The sequence below is a fragment of the Ctenopharyngodon idella genome, chromosome 14 (assembly GCF_019924925.1).
Source record: "Ctenopharyngodon idella isolate HZGC_01 chromosome 14, HZGC01, whole genome shotgun sequence".
In the NCBI taxonomy this organism is placed as follows: domain Eukaryota; kingdom Metazoa; phylum Chordata; class Actinopteri; order Cypriniformes; family Xenocyprididae; genus Ctenopharyngodon; species Ctenopharyngodon idella.
In genome coordinates this window covers 21033879-21054306 of record NC_067233.1, presented here as the reverse complement: position 1 = coordinate 21054306, position 20428 = coordinate 21033879, and the positions used below count along the sequence as shown (strand labels likewise).

Below are 20428 nucleotides of genomic sequence, written 5' to 3'. Positions count from 1 at the left end.
AAGATTGTGAGAGGGTCGCGGGTTGAAACACTAGTTGCTTAAAGAAATAATTACATGATCGGAATAAATGAGTGTTGACTATAATCAAACTGGATAAACTATACCAACAGTAATGAACGTCACAACAGCAGCTTGTGTGTTGCTGATGATCAAACTCCTGGAGTAGTTCAGATAAAATAAGATTTTGTGAGATAAAATAATTCTAAATGAAGTTAAAAGTTTGCTTCTGTAATACGAATTTGTCAAAAATCCCAATTTAAGGTACCGGATCTTAAGTCGAGGCATAGGATCGGATTATTCCACGTTCTGTCATGAAACTCTAGATGGCGCAGGTCTCTAGATCTTTAACTCATTTGGTAGCGATCACATCATTATCTACATAGTGCAGCAGTTAACAACATTGACAGTTGATCAATTCCTCACTCCCCTTTACTCTGACATGTGCTGGACATGTGTTAGGGGCTGCGTTTACAGATTTACTAAATTCTTTTGGGGTCAAGCAAATCGTCACTAGACCCACTCATCATTTTAATCATACACTAGATTTAATTATATCGCATGGAATCAATCCTAGCGATATAGAAATTCAACCGCAAAACAATGATGTCACTGATCACTACCTTGTAACGTGCATACTGCGTACTGCTGATATTTACAAGAGTATTACCCACGCTATCCAGAGAGAAACTCGTAATCTAGAGCGCAAATGAACACAAACTCGTCTGGAGATCTTCAGAATCACGTGGAAAGACAGCACTTCCCGCTATAAAAAGGCTCTAAAAGCAGCCAGGGCTGAACATCTCAAACTCATAGAAAATAAGTAATATTTTACTTGCTCATTAAATATACATGTTAAATAAGTTATGTTAGCATGTGCTATGATAGCTGTTGATTTGAACTAAAATAGATAAGATTAATTGGTTCCAGGGTTAGCACAATTTGACCGACACAACTTTTTCTAGTAATTTAGACATAAATGGAAGACTTGAAATGGGTCTGTAATTTGCTAATACATTTGTATCTAATTGTGGTTTCTTAATGAGAGGCTTAATAACTGCCACTTGAACGGTCTTGGGACATGACCTAGAGATAATGACGAGTTAATAATATTGAGAAGAGGCTCTTCTGCTACAGGTAACAACTCTTTCAGTAGTTTAGTGGGTATTAGATCTAATAAACGTTGTTGGTTTTGATGCAATGATAAGTTTATTTAGCTCTTCCTGTCCTATAGTTGTAAAGCACTGCAACTGTTCTTGAGGGGCAATAATTGAGGCTGGATCATAAAACGCTGTCAAAGGATGTACATTTCCAATTACATTTCTGATGCTTTTGATTTTCTCAGTGAAAAGTCATTACTACTAAAATGTAATGGGACATTTTGTTCAGGTGATGTCTGTTTATTTGTTAATCTAGCCACTGTACTAAACAAGAACCTTGGATTGTTTTGGTTATTTTCTATGAGTTTGAGATGTTCAGCCCTGGCTGCTTTTAGAGCCTTTTTATAACGGGAAGTGCTGTCTTTCCACGCGATTCTGAAGACCTCTAGACGAGTTTGTGTTCATTTGCGCTCTAGATTATGAGTTTCTCTCTTGATAGCGTGGATAATACTCTTATAAAATATCAGCAGTACGCAGTATGCACGTTACAAGGTAGTGATCAGTGACATCATTGCTTTGCGGTAGAATTTCTATATCGGTAGGATTGATTCCATGCGATATAATTAAATCTAGTGTATGATTAAAATGATGAGTGGGTCTAGTGACGATTTGCTTGACCCCAAAAGAATTTAGTAAATCTGTAAACGCAGCCCCTAACACATCATTTGTATTATCGTGAATGATAAAATCTCTAAATGTGAATGTAACACACATTCCAGCACGTCAGAGTAAAGGGGAGAGAGGAACTGATTAACTGTTTTTTCCACCCACAGATTTCGTCATATACTACACAGATGCCGATGTATTATTTCATCGTCCCATATCCTGTGTCAGCTCTTTGTCACTTGATTTCCAATCAACACCTTAATTTCTGTTTTACTCATCTGTACTCTGATGTTGATCTCAGGATCCTTTAATGACTCCTTTGCCAGTTTATCAGCTTTCAAAACACTGCCTCATGAAGCTTCGGAGCGTTATGAATCTTTTGTGTCGAATCAGTGGTTCGGATCACATGTCAAACCACCAAACTGCTGAAATAACGTGACTTTGGCGCTCCGAACTGCGGATTCGACACGCTGATTCATAACGCTCCGAAGCTTCCTGAAGCACTGTTTTGAAATCGGCCATCACTAAATAATTCGTTATTTTGTTTTTTTTTGGCGCACCGAAAATATTCTCGTCGCTTTATAATATTAATATTGAACCATTGTACTCACATGAACTGATTTAAATATGTTTTTAGAACCTTTATGGATCTTGAGAGAGGAAATGTCATTGCTGGCTATGGACGCCTCACTGAGCCATCGAATTTCAACAAAAATATCTTAATTTGTGTTCTGAAGATTAACGAAGGTCTTACGGTTGTGGAACGGCATGAGGGTGAGTAATAAATGACAGAATTTTCATTTTTGGGTGAACTAACCCTTTAAGGTCATATTGTTAGCAGTCAAAAAAAAAAAAAAGATAAAAACTGAAAAAAGTTTTTAAAAAAGAGAAAAGAAAGAAAGGGAAATCATTCGTGCTTGTACAGGTGTGTTAGGTGTGTTCAGTTGTTGATGTATCTTTATTAAGTATTTGATTTGATGTATGTATGTTTTAAGGTTTATTTCTATTATGTTTTGTGTTTGTTTTGTCTTTATACAAGCTCTTATGATGATTTGTGATGTCTTACGGCATTTAACGGTGGTCTTACTGCAAATCCGCAGTGACGGATGTTTAAAGTTCATTATGAATCATCAGTCGAAGAGTCCAACTTTCTAAGCCAGTGAGCAGTAAAAAAGGGTCTAGCGAGTAAAAAGGGTCTAGCGACGCCCCATCGACTGCATCGTGATGTGCAGCAAACCTTGAGGGTGGAGGGAGACAGCCTTCGCTCCAAGCCCTCTTGCAGGAAGGAAAGCACAGACCTGACCGAACATGATCGGGGGTCCTCTCGGTGAGAGGAACACCATTCAACGAACAGGTTCCACTTCAACGCATAGAGGGTACGACAGCAGTTTGGTGTCACAGGGACACGGAACATACCGCGTTGCCACGCCCATCTCGGGACCCGGCCGTGAAGCCAGTGCTGAAGCGACCTCATATGAAGCAATCTGAGCGGCGTGACTGCGTCTGCGGATGCCATATGCCCCAGGAGCCTCTGAAAAAGTTTCAGTGGAGCCGCTGTCCTGCCCTTGAGCGGACTCAGGCAGTTCAACACTGACTGGACGCGCTTCTCGGTGAGGCGCGCTGTCCGGGCGACCGAGTCCAGTTCCATACCGAGATAAGAGATTCTCTGCCCGGGGGCGAGTTTGCTCTTGTTCCAGTTGACCTGAAGACCCAACCGGCTGAGGTGAGCTAACACCATGTCCCTGTGTTCACACAACTGCTCCCGCGAGCTGGCCAGAATGAGCCAGTCGTCGAGGTAGTTGAGAATGCGAACGCCCTGTTCCTTGAGCGGAACAATGGCCACCTCCGCAACCTTGGTAAAGACGCGGGGCGACAGGGCCAGCCTGAAGGGTAGGACTTTGTACTGATATGCCCGACCCTCAAACGCAAACCGTAGGAAGGGTCTGTGTCGAGGCAGAATCGAGACATTAAAGTACGCGTCCTTCAGGTCGATCGCTGCGAACCAATCCTGGGGACGGATGCATTCGAAAATGCGTTTCTGCATAAGCATCTTGAACGGCAACCTGTGAAGGGACCGATTCAGGACACACAGATCCAGGATTGGCCGTAACCCACCGCCTTTCTTGGGTACAATGAAGTAGGGGCTGTAAAATCCTGACTTCATATCGGCTGGAGGGACCGGCTCGATTGCATCCTTTGCCAGGAAGACAGCAATCTCCGCGCGGAGAACAGGTGCATTGTCCAGGGACACGCGAATGTAGTGGACACCCCTGAACACCGGGGGACGCCGGGCGAACTGAATCGCATAGCTGAGTCTGATGGTACGAATGAGCCAGCGGGACGGGCTAGGAAGTGCTAACCACGTTCCCAGACTCAGAGCCAGCGGGACCAAAGGCACCACAGATGTACCCGTAGCTGTTGGTCAAGACCACCCTGGGGCATGTCCATGAGCGCTTTGGCCTGATAGAACTGTAGCAGAACCATGGCATGCAAGGCAGAGACGGCCTGTCCACAGGCTCTGTAAGCTTTCTCCATCAAGCTCAATGAGAATTTACAGGCCCAGGATGGGAGACGCGGTTCACCGCACCAGCCGGCGGCCGTTGGACACAGTTGCATCGCAACGGCTCACTCGACTGGGGGGATCCCAGCGTACCCCTTAGCCTCCCCGCCATCCAGAGTGGTGAAGGCAGAAGAGGGACCAGGCCTGGCACAAACGCTATAGGGCATTCTCCACGACTTGGTCACCTCCTCATGCACTTCTGGAAAGAAAGGTACCGGGGCGGGACGCTGAGGACCAGCACGAGCCACCCCGAGAAACCAATCGTCCAGCCAAGAAGGTTTGGGACGCAGTGGAGGATTCCAGACCAGCCCGACCTTCTCGGCGGCCCGGGAAAGCATAGCCGTCAACTCAGGATCAGGCTCGGGCAATGCTACAGTCCCAGAGGAAAGCAGCGCAGCCGAGTCTTCATCTCCCGAGGACTCCAGCTCACCTTCCAATGCCGCGATCGACATCTGTTCGTCCGCAGGTGCACCGAAGAAAACGGATGGTCGCTCCGTAGAGGGACCAGCACACTCCTCCGGCAACACCACAGCCTGCAGTGTTGTTGAGGGAAAAGGGGCCTGCGGAGCGGATCTCAGCGGGGAAGCCCTAACCATGATCTTCAAGTCACTCTTCCTACACGCTGCCGCTGCTGAGAACCAAGGAACGAGAGTCTAGACCTCAACACTGAGATAGTCATGTTCCCGCAGTGAGAACATAAGCTATCCACAAAACCTGCCTCAGCATGCTCAACACCCAGGCATGAGACACAGCGATTGTGACCATCAGCGGGGACCAGGGAACGACCGCATCCAGTAACGCACAGACAAAATGACATCTTGAAAAAGACTTTAGAAGGGGGAAATTCAGCTCTTGTTCTTTTGTGCTGAAGCACACAGGGAACAGCCGTGATGTGACTGCAGGTACACCACTCCCTGAGTCACACGCACAGAGGAACCGGCCCAAATCGCAAACCAAACGGGGCAGAAACAATGCTGTGAAAACAGTGGTTGAGAGCTGTATAAATAGCTCGAGAGGCTCACTCTGGAAAAGCTCACGGCTTCGCTGTAGGGCGCCTTAACACCAGCACTGAAAAACAACGGCTCTTCAAAGGCTTGAGAAGTCACTCTCAGTCTAATAGCAGGAACACACAGGTTGGCTCCGAAGCGGGAGACAGAGTGTGATTGCATCCGCTTCCGTATTTATACCCACCTTGCGGGGGCAGTGCGCGTTATGCAAATATGGCACGCCAATTCCATTGGCTTGTTTAGTTGCACTCAAAGCTGATAGGGCTCTCTGGCGATATCCCAATTCGTCGGTCACTACTGAGGTACGTCGAACGTGACCGACTGAAAGGGAACTACAGTTAGACCTTACTTTATTTGTAACTTTGTTAGGCTATATTGTACTTGTCTGTGCTTGTAATTCATGTATTTGTTCTTATTTTTTACTGACTGTTCACTTGCCTTTAATAATGTTTAAACTTTATTAGTTAGGCTAGTAGGTTTTGGTGTGGTATCAGTGTACTTAATGTGTGCTTTAAGTAAAACATGGAAAGCAAAGTTACCCCCACCACCAAAATATTTTTCTTTTCTTGCTGATCCAAAAAATTATCCGATCCGTGACTCAAAAACCATAATGTGATCCAAAACGTGAGTTTTGTGATCCATGGAACCAGTAATAAAATAATACAAAGGCATCTGTGTATTATTTTATTTTTTAATTATTGAAGAATTAATTGCCAGGGCAAATCAAATCAATGCTAAAGGGGAACAAGGAAGCTGATAAACAGGCAAAGGAGTCATTAAAGGATCCTGAGATCAACATCAGAGTACAGATGAGTAGCAGAAATTAAGGGGTTGATTGGAAATGAAGTGACAAAGTGCTGACAGAGGATAGCCCTAAGAGCCCATGCACATTTTTTCTTTCTTCCTTGCATTCTCGTGATCTCACCTTAATTTTCTTTTTTCTTTAATTTTCTTAAGTCATTCATCATTTTTTTTATATTAAATGACATGTACATATAATTTGTCTGTTAGGCAAATAAGAGGTTACAAAAAAGTAAAAATGATAGTTTATTTATTTATTTATTTTTTACAACAAAGGAATACTAACGTGGTAAATTCTGACCAAAAAGAGGAGCAATTATAATAGATGTATGAATTTCTGGTGCTCAGGAGGAGAACAGCAAGTTCTAAACAGGGGTTGTCAGCTCTGGTCCTCAAGGCCCACTTTCCTGCAGAGTTTATCTCCAACCCTAATCAGTTGAGAACCCCTGGTTTAGAATTTGATGTTCTCCTCTTGAGCATCAGAAATCCATACATCTATTATAATTGTATTTTTGGTATTATAACCCCTGCTCTAACGTTGCCCACTAGAGGGAGCCACAGGACAAGGAATCATTTAAGCCTAATGTAATGGGTGTAGAATTGTAGCAAAATTCCAAATAAATAGATTATGATCCACAAATAAATGTAAAGATGTTCACAAAAAATAATCGTATGCACAAATAAATAGAATGAGATCCACAAATATATATTTGTGGACAAATATGATTTTATGTCACAAGCACAACTCTGCCTGCATTTATTTGTGAATCACCACCTGTACATTTGTGGATCACCTCACGCGTTTGTGGATTCTGAAACAATTCTAGCGTCACGACTGCAGACAAATCCACAAATAGGTCGACTCCACCCACCGACTACTCAAGCCAATCAGATAAGGGCCACGTTGCGCTGACCAATCACAGCACACTTTCACTACAACCAATCACGTTTTGCTTTACAATCGAGCGGGAACAGACTCTGAAAGGAGCTCCGTACTATTCCACCATGGGCGCTTCGTGTGTGTGTGTGTGAGACAGTATTTCGCTCTCTTCTAACCCTCCCCTGATGTTTAGCCTATTTACTGTGTTTTGACTGGATGTCTCTGGTTCATTTTTCATTGGGTGGATGTAATTCATAATTATATTATTAATAATAAAACACTTTTTATGCACTTTCTCCTGTCCAGTGTGTCTTAAACTGATTCACACACACTCACACACTCACACACACACACACACACACACACACACACACACACACACTGGTGAATCTCACAAAAAGTGCAGGTCATGTTTCACCACAAAAACTGAAGAAAAATATGTATTTTTGTCTGGTTATCCAGTACAAATATCCAAAAAATCTTGAATTGAGATATATTTACTGGAGAAGCAAAATTACTTAAGATAAAAATGTATCAGAATGAAGTGAGTTTGTGCTTAAAACAAGAAGAAAAATCTGCCAATGGAGTCAGAAAAATAAACTTCATTCAAAGTGAAAAGATTTTTTCTTAGCCCAGATTTTTTAGCACAATTTATTAGTAGTAGTATTATTTGTATTATTATGTTTATTAATTATTCCAGTACAAACACTCAGTAGGGTTCAGGGTGACATCAGCGTGACGCAGAACTAAAGAGCGGGGAAAGATTGTGAGAGGGTCGCGGGTTGAAACACTAGTTGCTTAAAGAAATAATTACATGATCGGAATAAATGAGTGTTGACTATAATCAAACTGGATAAACTATACCAACAGTAATGAACGTCACAACAGCAGCTTGTGTGTTGCTGATGATCAAACTCCTGGAGTAGTTCAGATAAAATAAGATTTTGTGAGATAAAATAATTCTAAATGAAGTTAAAAGTTTGCTTCTGTAATACGAATTTGTCAAAAATCCCAATTTAAGGTACCGGATCTTAAGTCGAGGCATAGGATCGGATTTTTCCAAGTTCTGTCATGAAACTCTAGATGGCGCAGGTCTCTAGATCTTTAACTCATTTGGTAGCGATCACATCATTATCTACATAGTGCAGCTGATTGGCTGCTGCTGCATCTGCGGCCAATGAGCTGCGGCTCAACATTCAAATATTCAAATAGGGTAGTGTTGCTGTTAGCAGTCTTCAGCTTTCAGAAAGCATCTGTAATAACATCTAAGATAAGTGCTCACTCTTTTTAGACGTTCACTGATGTGATTTACAGTCAACTTCATGAAGGACAGTGATGGAGCGAGCGCTCAATGGGCAAAGCTGTAATAATTGTGAATAATCTATAGACCACGGCTTTTTAATGCTTTGTATTTGTGTATTTTGAGGGGGTGGGGGTTGTTTTTTTCTTGTTTTGCTTTTCATATTTAAGTTTTGGGTGAGGGTATTATGACCCTGAAAAATGAGTATTTAGCTTTCTTTGTATTTTGCTCTTGGTTGTTTGCTTTCTTCTGTCACTATCTCTCTTACCTCGTATCTAGCACGATATTTTAGATAATTTTAGATAATTTCCCATTGTTGTTATTTAGTACGATTTCCAATGTGTATTTTTTTTTTTTTTTTTTTTAGTTTTTGATATTTTTGTGTATATGTGTTTTTATATAAGATGCTTGTTTTTGTTTTTATTGTGACTTTTTAACATTCTGTCAAGGGACTACAGATGAAAATTCTGCCACATTTACAGCCGTGTCTATTAATGTGCATTGCCCCGTAAACAAATAAACTAAAGTAAATGTAATGATGGGACACCAAAGACCTCACCAAAACAACTCAACAATGCGTTCGTTGTGGTTAAAGTTGAATTTATTTCATAATTCATTACAACATAAACACAAAGGCCAAATGAAATGTGTGTGGTTGAGTGCAGTACAACAGCCACGGTCACAATATGCTTTTAAGAGTGACATTAACATCATGCATTAGAAACAGATATGATTATAAACAGATATGATTGCCATATAGATCTACCACTGAGATAACTGAAGAAGATCCTGTGATGGCAGCATGATTCTGTGATTTTAATTGTAGGCTATGTGCATTTTCCAGCCATTGTTGCCCTCATTCAGATTTTTGTCGATAAAGTTGATACCAGCTTTCTGATACTCAATCCAGGCCTCAGAGTCGATCAGCAGAACCATGGCCTGGATCGAATGACCTCCTTCTTTCTTGTACCATAGGAAGACAACTTTTCCACTGGTTCCTTTATTGAGATCAACACTGAGCACTTTATAGCCTTGCTTCCGAAGCTTTTCTTCCTCCTGGTGGGAGGTGGATACGTCAAGAGCAGTGAGAGCCTTGCTCTTATCGGTTGTGCGCCGATACCAGAGGAAGACGTAGTTTCCACCAGAGCCCCGATTGGTGTCTTCATCCACACGAGTGTAGCCCAGATCAAACATGTGCTTGTCAGAACTGAAGTCAACAGATGCTGCGACCTCTTGTATGTAGCTGGTCTTCTCTCTCTTCACCCACAGGTAGATGAAGTTTCCTCTTGCATTACGGTTCAGATTACAGCCCAGTCTCTCCCAGCCATCTTTCAGAAGAGCAGGTTCTTCTTTGGCGTCTATGCTTACCTCGAGCTCCACAATAGGAATGTCATATTCAGTGCTGCCGCAGAAGTACCAGAGAGAGATGTGATCTCCACTGACTCCTGCATTCAGATCCTTGTTGACCAGCTCATATCCAGCATCAGCCAGACCAGATTTCATCTTGTCAGTGAATGAAAACTCGATCCTGGTCACTGGTGTTTCGCCAGACACTTTCTTGTACCAAAGAAGGACCCGGTTTCCACCAGTACCTTCATTGAGGTTAACATTGATGACATGATAACCTTGAGCTCTGAGTATTTCCTCTTCGTTCTTACAGGTGGAGACATTGAGCTTGGTTATTTGCTGTGCATTTGCCATTTTGTTTTCTTCTGTATTTGTGGCACTGAAGAAAAAACAAACACAAAACAAACACACAAAACTATAGTTAATTATTGCTTTTGTTATATGATTAGGAATTTATATCAATTCTGTAGTTATCATTTTATTTATAAGTCTGACATGCATATAATTGTATTTCTTGGCTCACCAGTCTTTTTTATGAAATAACATGTTTTAAGATTTAATGATATAAGCACTTCAAATGTATTAATGCAATGGCAGTTTTTGTGTTATTTTATTTACTTCTTTTTTTTTTTTTTTTAATTTTACAATTTTTAAATTTATTACTTTTATACTTAGTCTTTTCTTACTTTGAAATATAGTTGTTAAATGGTTGTTGTCTAGATTTTCTCCAGATGAATAAATCATCACCTTACCAGAAGATGTTGTAGAAGACACTGCTGTTTCACTGACGAGAGCAGAAGAGATCTTTAAAGAACCTTCACAGGGCTCTCTCTTATATAGTCCTCTCAGCTGCTCCACCCAACACAAACCGGTTAGTTGTGTGTAATTCTGAAGAAAGTGACCGACTTGTTCAGTCATTAAAATATAGGGTGTACCCATTAAGCCCATGTACCCTTTAAACCCACTTTCAACTTTGAAGTCAAATGAAAAAAAGAGAAAATCATATTTTATGCTGCTCATTATTTTAACAAATCCATTTCTATTGCATACCTATCACATTTGTCAATGTCGAGTTAGCTCCACTCATGTTCATGCTGTCTCAGAAAGATACCCAAAAACGTTGGTCTTTCGGGACCCTTCAGAAATCAACACATTTCTGAAATTTTCAGCCATTTCTTTGGCAAGTATGTTATGTCAAATAAGAGATAAATGTATTGTGAATGAACAAATAGTACTTTATTATTTTATATCATTTTTCTTTAGATGGAAAGATGAGTTTTATTAGCTTGTGCACAAAGCTAATCTCAAGGTCAAACCATTAGCCTTACTGAAAGATAGACTGCCAAAGAATTAAGCACGTGAACTACAAACAATGAATGATTTGTGATTCATTTTACATTAATTTACAAACAAATACATCAAATTGTTTTGTAGAGCAAATTATTTTCATAAATTACTTTTTTTAAAGATGGGCTTATATGGTACGGCGCCACAAAACACACGCAAACTAGAGCCAACACAAGCTGAACTCGAATGAAAATAATCACAAGCACAATGAAAATTACTATGATGCTTAGTCTACATTATATTCAAGCTCCAGGCATGTCTTTGTAAACATATCTTACATTTTTTAAAGGAAAACATTGTCTTTTTTCACCATTACTCTCTGTGGAACCATTTAAGCCCACCTTATGTGTTTCAATGAGGAATCCATCTAATTATAAACTGATCAATTTTCTAGATGAAAGTGTTTAATGATAACAAATATTTGTGTGCTTTTACCTTACTAACCTTTTACCTTACCTTACCTACTACCTTAATTTACAACTATATTTAGATATTAATAGTGTGGTAGTACTCGAGCCTTAAGACCATTTTTTGAAGGTCTTGGTCTTGTCTTGGTCTCAGACTAAAAGTACTCAGGATTTTATTTCAAGACCGGTCAAGACCACAACTGCGGGGATATCGCTAAATTGCCGTTGCATTGTCTGATTTCTTTGTTAACATCATTAATTTGATTGGATGTAAATCTTCCTGCTTCAAATGCAATCAATAACTTATTTCTAATTTCGTTTATTTTGTCACTGTTGTGCCGGGTCAGAAATCAACAAGGGATTGTGTCAAAAATGTCACCAAAATTAATACAAATGCCCACAAAATTCAAGATATGATTGCAAAAAAGTACTTGTATAAGGTCTTTATATTATAACATATGATATAATTAAGCAATATCAAAAGAAAGAGGGCTGTTTTCACAAATATGAGCACAATTGCAAACGTGATATTGATTTTTTTTATTTTTTTTTTTATACAAATGTTCAATAAACAAAATTTTATTTTTTAAACATTAATCTCAACATTATTTATGCATTTGTAATTGTACCAATTACAGTGTAAAGATGAATTCTGTTGTTAGTGATTTTTTGGTAACCGATCTATATAGTGTCTTATTATTCTAATTTTAATTATTGATTAAAAATAAGACATTTCTCAGGCAGTAAATGTGGATCTTTCAGATGAATTTGAGGAGTGCTAGTCTGGTCTTGGTCTTGTCTTGGTCTCGACTTGGTCTCAGTTTAGGTGGTCTTGACTAAAGCGCTAGATATTAATTCAATTGAGATAGAGCCCGTGGTGTCCTAAAGTTCCTTAACTCGGGAGCCAAGCTGAGTTAAGGCTACAGGCTCCCGGCATGGGGGGCCCAATAGGAGACCCCCGTAAGCCCAGAGTATGGAGCCCCAACTCAGCTTGGCTCCCAAGCTATGCCCGGTCAAACTTCCAGCTACAACTCCAGAGTCGAGCTGACTCAAGGCTCCAGACCACCGGCCACTAACACCTACCCATCCCACCCAGGGCTCTAATCAGTAAAAGGAATTTTTTAAATAGTTGCCTGTCACTGAATAAATATATTGATGTTTTACTTCTTTAAAATCAGTAGATTTTTATATGTTGTGAATCAATCATGATGTGGGTTTATTTGGAACACATGTGGGCTTACAGTAAATGGTGCCAAAGTACCAATTAAGCCCATGCCAGACTTCTGACTTTGTTCATAAAACATCTTGATTTTATATTCTAAAATGTACATCTACTAATTAATACATTTTCAAATGAGAGAGAAATCTTGCATTTTAACAAATTATTTTCTTATAAACCATGTATGAAAAAACCCCTAAACTTAGATTTTGGTGGGCTTAATAGGTACAGTTACCCTACTTAAGAAAACAGTTCTTGAGAAAAATGATTGAAGAATTAATTGCCAGGGGCAAATCAAATCAATGCTAAAGGGGAATGAGGAAGCTGATAAACTGGCAAAGGAGTCATTAAAGGATCCTGAGATCAACATCAGAGTACAGATGAGTTGAGCAGAAATTAAGGGGTTGATTGGAAGTGACAAGGTGGTAACGGAGGATATGGGATGATGAATTAATACAAAGGCATCTGTGTAGTATATGAAGAAATATGTGGGTGGAAAGAACAGTTGATCAATTCCTCTTTACTCTGACATGTGCCGACATGTGTTACGTTCACATTTAGAGATTTTAACATTCACGATAATACAAATGATTTACTAAACTCCTTTGGGGTCAAGCAAATCGTCACTAGACCCACTCATCATTTTAATCATACGCTAGATTTAATTATATCACATGGAATCAATCCTACCGATACTGAAATTCTACCGCAAAGCAATGATGTCACTGATCACTACCTTGTAACGTGCATACTGTGTACTGCTGATATTTACAAGAGTATTACCCACGCTATCCAGAGAGAAACTCTAATCTAGAGCGCAAATGGAGACAAACTCGTCTAGAGGTCTTCAGAATCGCGTGGAGAGACAGCACTTCCCATTATAAAAAGGCTCTAAAAGCAGCCAGGGCCGAGCATCGCTGCAAACTCATAGAAAATAACCAAAACAATCCAAGGTTCTTGTTTAGGACAGTGGCTAGATTAACAAATAAACATCACCTGAACTAAATATTCCATTACAGTTTAGTAGTGATGACTTTATGAATTTTTTCACTGAGAAAATCGAAAGCATCAGAAATGTAATTGTAAATGTACATCCTTTGACAGCATTTTATGATCCAGCCTCAATTATCGCCCCTCAAGAACAGTGAATTAGCAAATTACAGACCCATTTCAAATCTTCCATTTATGTCTAAAATACTAGAAAAAGTTGTGTCGGCTCAATTGTGCTCCTTCTTGCGAAAAAACGCTATCTATGAAAAATTTCAGTCAGGATTCAGGCCTCATCATATCACAGAAACTGCGCTCGTTAAAATTACAAATGACTTACTTCTAGCTTCTGACCAAGGCTGTATCTCAATACTAGTGTTACTTGATCTCAGTGCTGCGTTCGACACTATAGATCATAAAATACTCCTAGATCGACTACAAAATTACACTGGTATTCAGGGACAGGCATTAAGGTGGTTTAGGTCGTACCTATCAGACCGTCACAATTTTGTATATTTAAGGGAAAAATCTAAGATAACGATTGTAAATTATGGAGTGCCACAAGGATCTGTGTTAGGCCCTCTGCTATTTTCAATATATATGCTGCCACTTGGTGATATTATATGACAACATGGAATTAGTTTCCATTGTTATGCTGATGATACTCAGTTATATATTTCATCACGACCAGATGAAATCTCCAAATTATCCAAATTGACAGAGTGTGTTATAGATATAAAATAATGGATGACCAGTAATTTTCTTCTATTAAATTTACATAAGACTGAGGTATTAGTTATTGGACCAAAAACCTGCACACAGAATCTCTTAGAATACAATTTTCCATTAAAAATAATCGTTCAACAATACATTAATTAAGCATACAACAACACGACTCAAATATTCACAGACGGATAGGTACGATCTACTCTAAAAAATGCGTTGCCTCAACAACAACAAAAAAAAATAAATAAAAAATAACAACAGTTTGCATCAATTTTTTGAGTTATGACAACTTTGAGTGAATTTATGTTCAACCAACAAGCTACATTTAGTTAGAGGAACTTAATAATTTGTAGCATAAACACACATTTTTAAGTTGATTACTCAAAAAAATTAAGTTGCTCCAACTCCCAGAGTTGTAGCTCTGGAACCAATTAATCTGATCTATTTTAGTTCAAATCAACAGCTATCATATGCTAACATAACTTATTTAACATGTATATTTAATGAGCAAGTAAGATATTAGCGCAGTCATTGCCTATAGAGTCAATAGTGTTTATCTTCATGTATCTACTCTTCAGCACAATGATAACCACAAAAACATTACAGAAACTCTTTTAAATGACAAATGTAACAGCAATAAACACTAACAGGTCTTTCCCTTCACTAAAAACACCATAAATTAACACTTAATTTCAACATTTATTCTCCTTATCCAGTCATATGCAAAGCATTCTGGGAACTAGAAATCCACTGCCTAATTTCTGAAGATACTACAAACTAATGTTTTTTTTTGTTTTGTTTTTTAAAGAGCCAATTTATGTGGAAATTTGAATTAAATTACAGACGATATTAAGTTGATGTAATGATCAACATTATTATGTCAACTGAACTCAACAAATTAATGTTTGCAACTTAAAGGTTTAATTAAAACAATAAATTAGAATTTTTAACGTGCAGCCATGCATTTATTTAAGTTGATGTTTTATATTTCAGATGCTTTCATAAAGTCATCACTACTAAACTGTAATGGAATATTTAGTTCAGGTGATGTTTATTTGTTAATCTAGCCACTGTCCTAAACAAGAACCTTGGATTGTTTTGGTTATTTTCTATGAGTTTGCAGCGATGCTCGGCCCTGGCTGCTTTTAGAGCCTTTTTATAATGGGAAGTGCTGTCTCTCCACGCGATTCTGAAGACCTCTAGACGAGTTTGTCTCCATTTGCGCTCTAGATTAGAGTTTCTCTCTGGATAGCGTGGGTAATACTCTTGTAAATATCAGCAGTACACAGTATGCACGTTACAAGGTAGTGATCAGTGACATCATTGCTTTGCGGTAGAATTTCAGTATCGGTAGGATTGATTCCATGTGATATAATTAAATCTAGCGTATGATTAAAATGATGAGTGGGTCTAGTGACGATTTGCTTGACCCCAAAGGAGTTTAGTAAATCATTTGTATTATCGTGAATGTTAAAATCTCTAAATGTGAACGTAACACATGTCGGCACATGTCAGAGTAAAGAGGAATTGATCAACTGTTCTTTCCACCCACATATTTCTTCATATACTACACAGATGCCTTTGTATTAATTCATCATCCCATATCCTCCGTTACCACCTTGTCACTTCCAATCAACCCCTTAATTTCTGCTCAACTCATCTGTACTCTGATGTTGATCTCAGGATCCTTTAATGACTCCTTTGCCAGTTTATCAGCTTCCTCATTCCCCTTTAGCATTGATTTGATTTGCCCCTGGCAATTAATTCTTCAATCATTTTTCTCAAGAACTGTTTTCTTAAGTAGGGTAACTGTACCTATTAAGCCCACCAAAATCTAAGTTTAGGGGTTTTTTCATACATGGTTTATAAGAAAATAATTTGTTAAAATGCAAGATTTCTCTCTCATTTGAAAATGTATTAATTAGTAGATGTACATTTTAGAATATAAAATCAAGATGTTTTATGAACAAAGTCAGAAGTCTGGCATGGGCTTAATTGGTACTTTGGCACCATTTACTGTAAGCCCACATGTGTTCCAAATAAACCCACATCATGATTGATTCACAACATATAAAAATCTACTGATTTTAAAGAAGTAAAACATCAATATATTTATTCAGTGACAGGCAACTATTTAAAAAATTCCTTTTACTGATTAGAGCCCTGGGTGGGATGGGTAGGTGTTAGTGGCCGGTGGTCTGGAGCCTTGAGTCAGCTCGACTCTGGAGTTGTAGCTGGAAGTTTGACCGGGCATAGCTTGGGAGCCAAGCTGAGTTGGGGCTCCATACTCTGGGCTTACGGGGGTCTCCTATTGGGCCCCCCATGCCGGGAGCCTGTAGCCTTAACTCAGCTTGGCTCCCGAGTTAAGGAACTTTAGGACACCACGGGCTCTATCTCAATTGAATTAATATCTAGCGCTTTAGTCAAGACCACCTAAACTGAGACCAAGTCGAGACCAAGACAAGACCAAGACCAGACTAGCACTCCTCAAATTCATCTGAAAGATCCACATTTACTGCCTGAGAAATGTCTTATTTTTAATCAATAATTAAAATTAGAATAATAAGACACTATATAGATCGGTTACCAAAAAATCACTAACAACAGAATTCATCTTTACACTGTAATTGGTACAATTACAAATGCATAAATAATGTTGAGATTAATGTTTAAAAAATAAAATTTTGTTTATTGAACATTTGTATAAAAAAAAAAATAAAAAAAATCAATATCAATATCACGTTTGCAATTGTGCTCATATTTGTGAAAACAGCCCTCTTTCTTTTGATATTGCTTAATTATATCATATGTTATAATATAAAGACCTTATACAAGTACTTTTTTGCAATCATATCTTGAATTTTGTGGGCATTTGTATTAATTTTGGTGACATTTTTGACACAATCCCTTGTTGATTTCTGACCCGGCACAACAGTGACAAAATAAACGAAATTAGAAATAAGTTATTGATTGCATTTGAAGCAGGAAGATTTACATCCAATCAAATTAATGATGTTAACAAAGAAATCAGACAATGCAACGGCAATTTAGCGATATCCCCGCAGTTGTGGTCTTGACCGGTCTTGAAATAAAATCCTGAGTACTTTTAGTCTGAGACCAAGACAAGACCAAGACCTTCAAAAAATGGTCTTAAGGCTCGAGTACTACCACACTATTAATATCTAAATATAGTTGTAAATTAAGGTAGTAGGTAAGGTAAGGTAAAAGGTTAGTAAGGTAAAAGCACACAAATATTTGTTATCATTAAACACTTTCATCTAGAAAATTGATCAGTTTATAATTAGATGGATTCCTCATTGAAACACATAAGGTGGGCTTAAATGGTTCCACAGAGAGTAATGGTGAAAAAAGACAATGTTTTCCTTTAAAAAATGTAAGATATGTTTACAAAGACATGCCTGGAGCTTGAATATAATGTAGACTAAGCATCATAGTAATTTTCATTGTGCTTGTGATTATTTTCATTCGAGTTCAGCTTGTGTTGGCTCTAGTTTGCGTGTGTTTTGTGGCGCCGTACCATATAAGCCCATCTTTAAAAAAAGTAATTTATGAAAATAATTTGCTCTACAAAACAATTTGATGTATTTGTTTGTAAATTAATGTAAAATGAATCACAAATCATTCATTGTTTGTAGTTCACGTGCTTAATTCTTTGGCAGTCTATCTTTCAGTAAGGCTAATGGTTTGACCTTGAGATTAGCTTTGTGCACAAGCTAATAAAACTCATCTTTCCATCTAAAGAAAAATGATATAAAATAATAAAGTACTATTTGTTCATTCACAATACATTTATCTCTTATTTGACATAACATACTTGCCAAAGAAATGGCTGAAAATTTCAGAAATGTGTTGATTTCTGAAGGGTCCCGAAAGACCAACGTTTTTGGGTATCTTTCTGAGACAGCATGAACATGAGTGGAGCTAACTCGACATTGACAAATGTGATAGGTATGCAATAGAAATGGATTTGTTAAAATAATGAGCAGCATAAAATATGATTTTCTCTTTTTTTCATTTGACTTCAAAGTTGAAAGTGGGTTTAAAGGGTACATGGGCTTAATGGGTACACCCTATATTTTAATGACTGAACAAGTCGGTCACTTTCTTCAGAATTACACACAACTAACCGGTTTGTGTTGGGTGGAGCAGCTGAGAGGACTATATAAGAGAGAGCCCTGTGAAGGTTCTTTAAAGATCTCTTCTGCTCTCGTCAGTGAAACAGCAGTGTCTTCTACAACATCTTCTGGTAAGGTGATGATTTATTCATCTGGAGAAAATCTAGACAACAACCATTTAACAACTATATTTCAAAGTAAGAAAAGACTAAGTATAAAAGTAATAAATTTAAAAATTGTAAAATTAAAAAAAAAAAAAAAAGAAGTAAATAAAATAACACAAAAACTGCCATTGCATTAATACATTTGAAGTGCTTATATCATTAAATCTTAAAACATGTTATTTCATAAAAAAGACTGGTGAGCCAAGAAATACAATTATATGCATGTCAGACTTATAAATAAAATGATAACTACAGAATTGATATAAATTCCTAATCATATAACAAAAGCAATAATTAACTATAGTTTTGTGTGTTTGTTTTGTGTTTGTTTTTTCTTCAGTGCCACAAATACAGAAGAAAACAAAATGGCAAATGCACAGCAAATAACCAAGCTCAATGTCTCCACCTGTAAGAACGAAGAGGAAATACTCAGAGCTCAAGGTTATCATGTCATCAATGTTAACCTCAATGAAGGTACTGGTGGAAACCGGGTCCTTCTTTGGTACAAGAAAGTGTCTGGCGAAACACCAGTGACCAGGATCGAGTTTTCATTCACTGACAAGATGAAATCTGGTCTGGCTGATGCTGGATATGAGCTGGTCAACAAGGATCTGAATGCAGGAGTCAGTGGAGATCACATCTCTCTCTGGTACTTCTGCGGCAGCACTGAATATGACATTCCTATTGTGGAGCTCGAGGTAAGCATAGACGCCAAAGAAGAACCTGCTCTTCTGAAAGATGGCTGGGAGAGACTGGGCTGTAATCTGAACCGTAATGCAAGAGGAAACTTCATCTACCTGTGGGTGAAGAGAGAGAAGACCAGCTACATACAAGAGGTCGCAGCATCTGTTGACTTCAGTTCTGACAAGCACATGTTTGATCTGGGCTACACTCGTGTGGATGAAGACACCAATCGGGGCTCTGGTGGAAACTACGTCTTCCTCTGGTATCGGCGCACAACCGATAAGAGCAAGGCTCTCACTGCTCTTGACGTATCCACCTCCCACCAGGAGGAAGAAAAGCTTCGGAAGCAAGGCTATAAAGTGCTCAGTGTTGATCTCAATAAAGGAACCAGTGGAAAAGTTGTCTTCCTATGGTACAAGAAAGAAGGAGGTCATTCGATCCAGGCCATGGTTCTGCTGATCGACTCTGAGGCCTGGATTGAGTATCAGAAAGCTGGTATCAACTTTATCGACAAAAATCTGAATGAGGGCAACAATGGCTGGAAAATGCACATAGCCTACAATTAAAATCACAGAATCATGCTGCCATCACAGGATCTTCTTCAGTTATCTCAGTGGTAGATCTATATGGCAATCATATCTGTTTATAATCATATCTGTTTCTAATGCATGATGTTAATGTCACTCTTAAAAGCATATTGTGACCGTGGCTGTTGTACTGCACTCAACCACACACATTTCATTTGGCCTTTGTGTTTATGTTGTAATGAATTATGAAATAAATTCAACTTTAACCACAACGAACGCATTGTTGAGTTGTTTTGGTGAGGTCTTTGGTGTCCCATCATTACATTTACTTTAGTTTATTTGTTTACGGGGCAATGCACATTAATAGACACGGCTGTAAATGTGGCAGAATTTTCATCTGTAGTCCCTTGACAGAATGTTAAAAAGTCACAATAAAAACAAAAACAAGCATCTTATATAAAAACACATATACACAAAAATATCAAAAACTAAAAAAAAAAAAAAAAAAAATACACATTGGAAATCGTACTAAATAACAACAATGGGAAATTATCTAAAATTATCTAAAATATC

At 38.5% G+C, this 20428-nt stretch overlaps 1 protein-coding gene across 1 annotated transcript; it reads left to right on the top strand.

Annotated features, from left to right (window-relative positions):
• Positions 1–16526: 16526 nt before the first annotated feature.
• LOC127494270 (uncharacterized) lies at positions 16527–20135 on the top strand. The gene is made up of 2 exons (XM_051860016.1): positions 16527–18611; positions 18985–20135. Exon 2 carries the CDS (start codon positions 19010–19012, stop codon positions 19892–19894), a length of 885 nt encoding a protein of 294 aa, XP_051715976.1. The 5' UTR covers positions 16527–18611; positions 18985–19009; the 3' UTR covers positions 19895–20135.
• Positions 20136–20428: the final 293 nt, after the last annotated feature.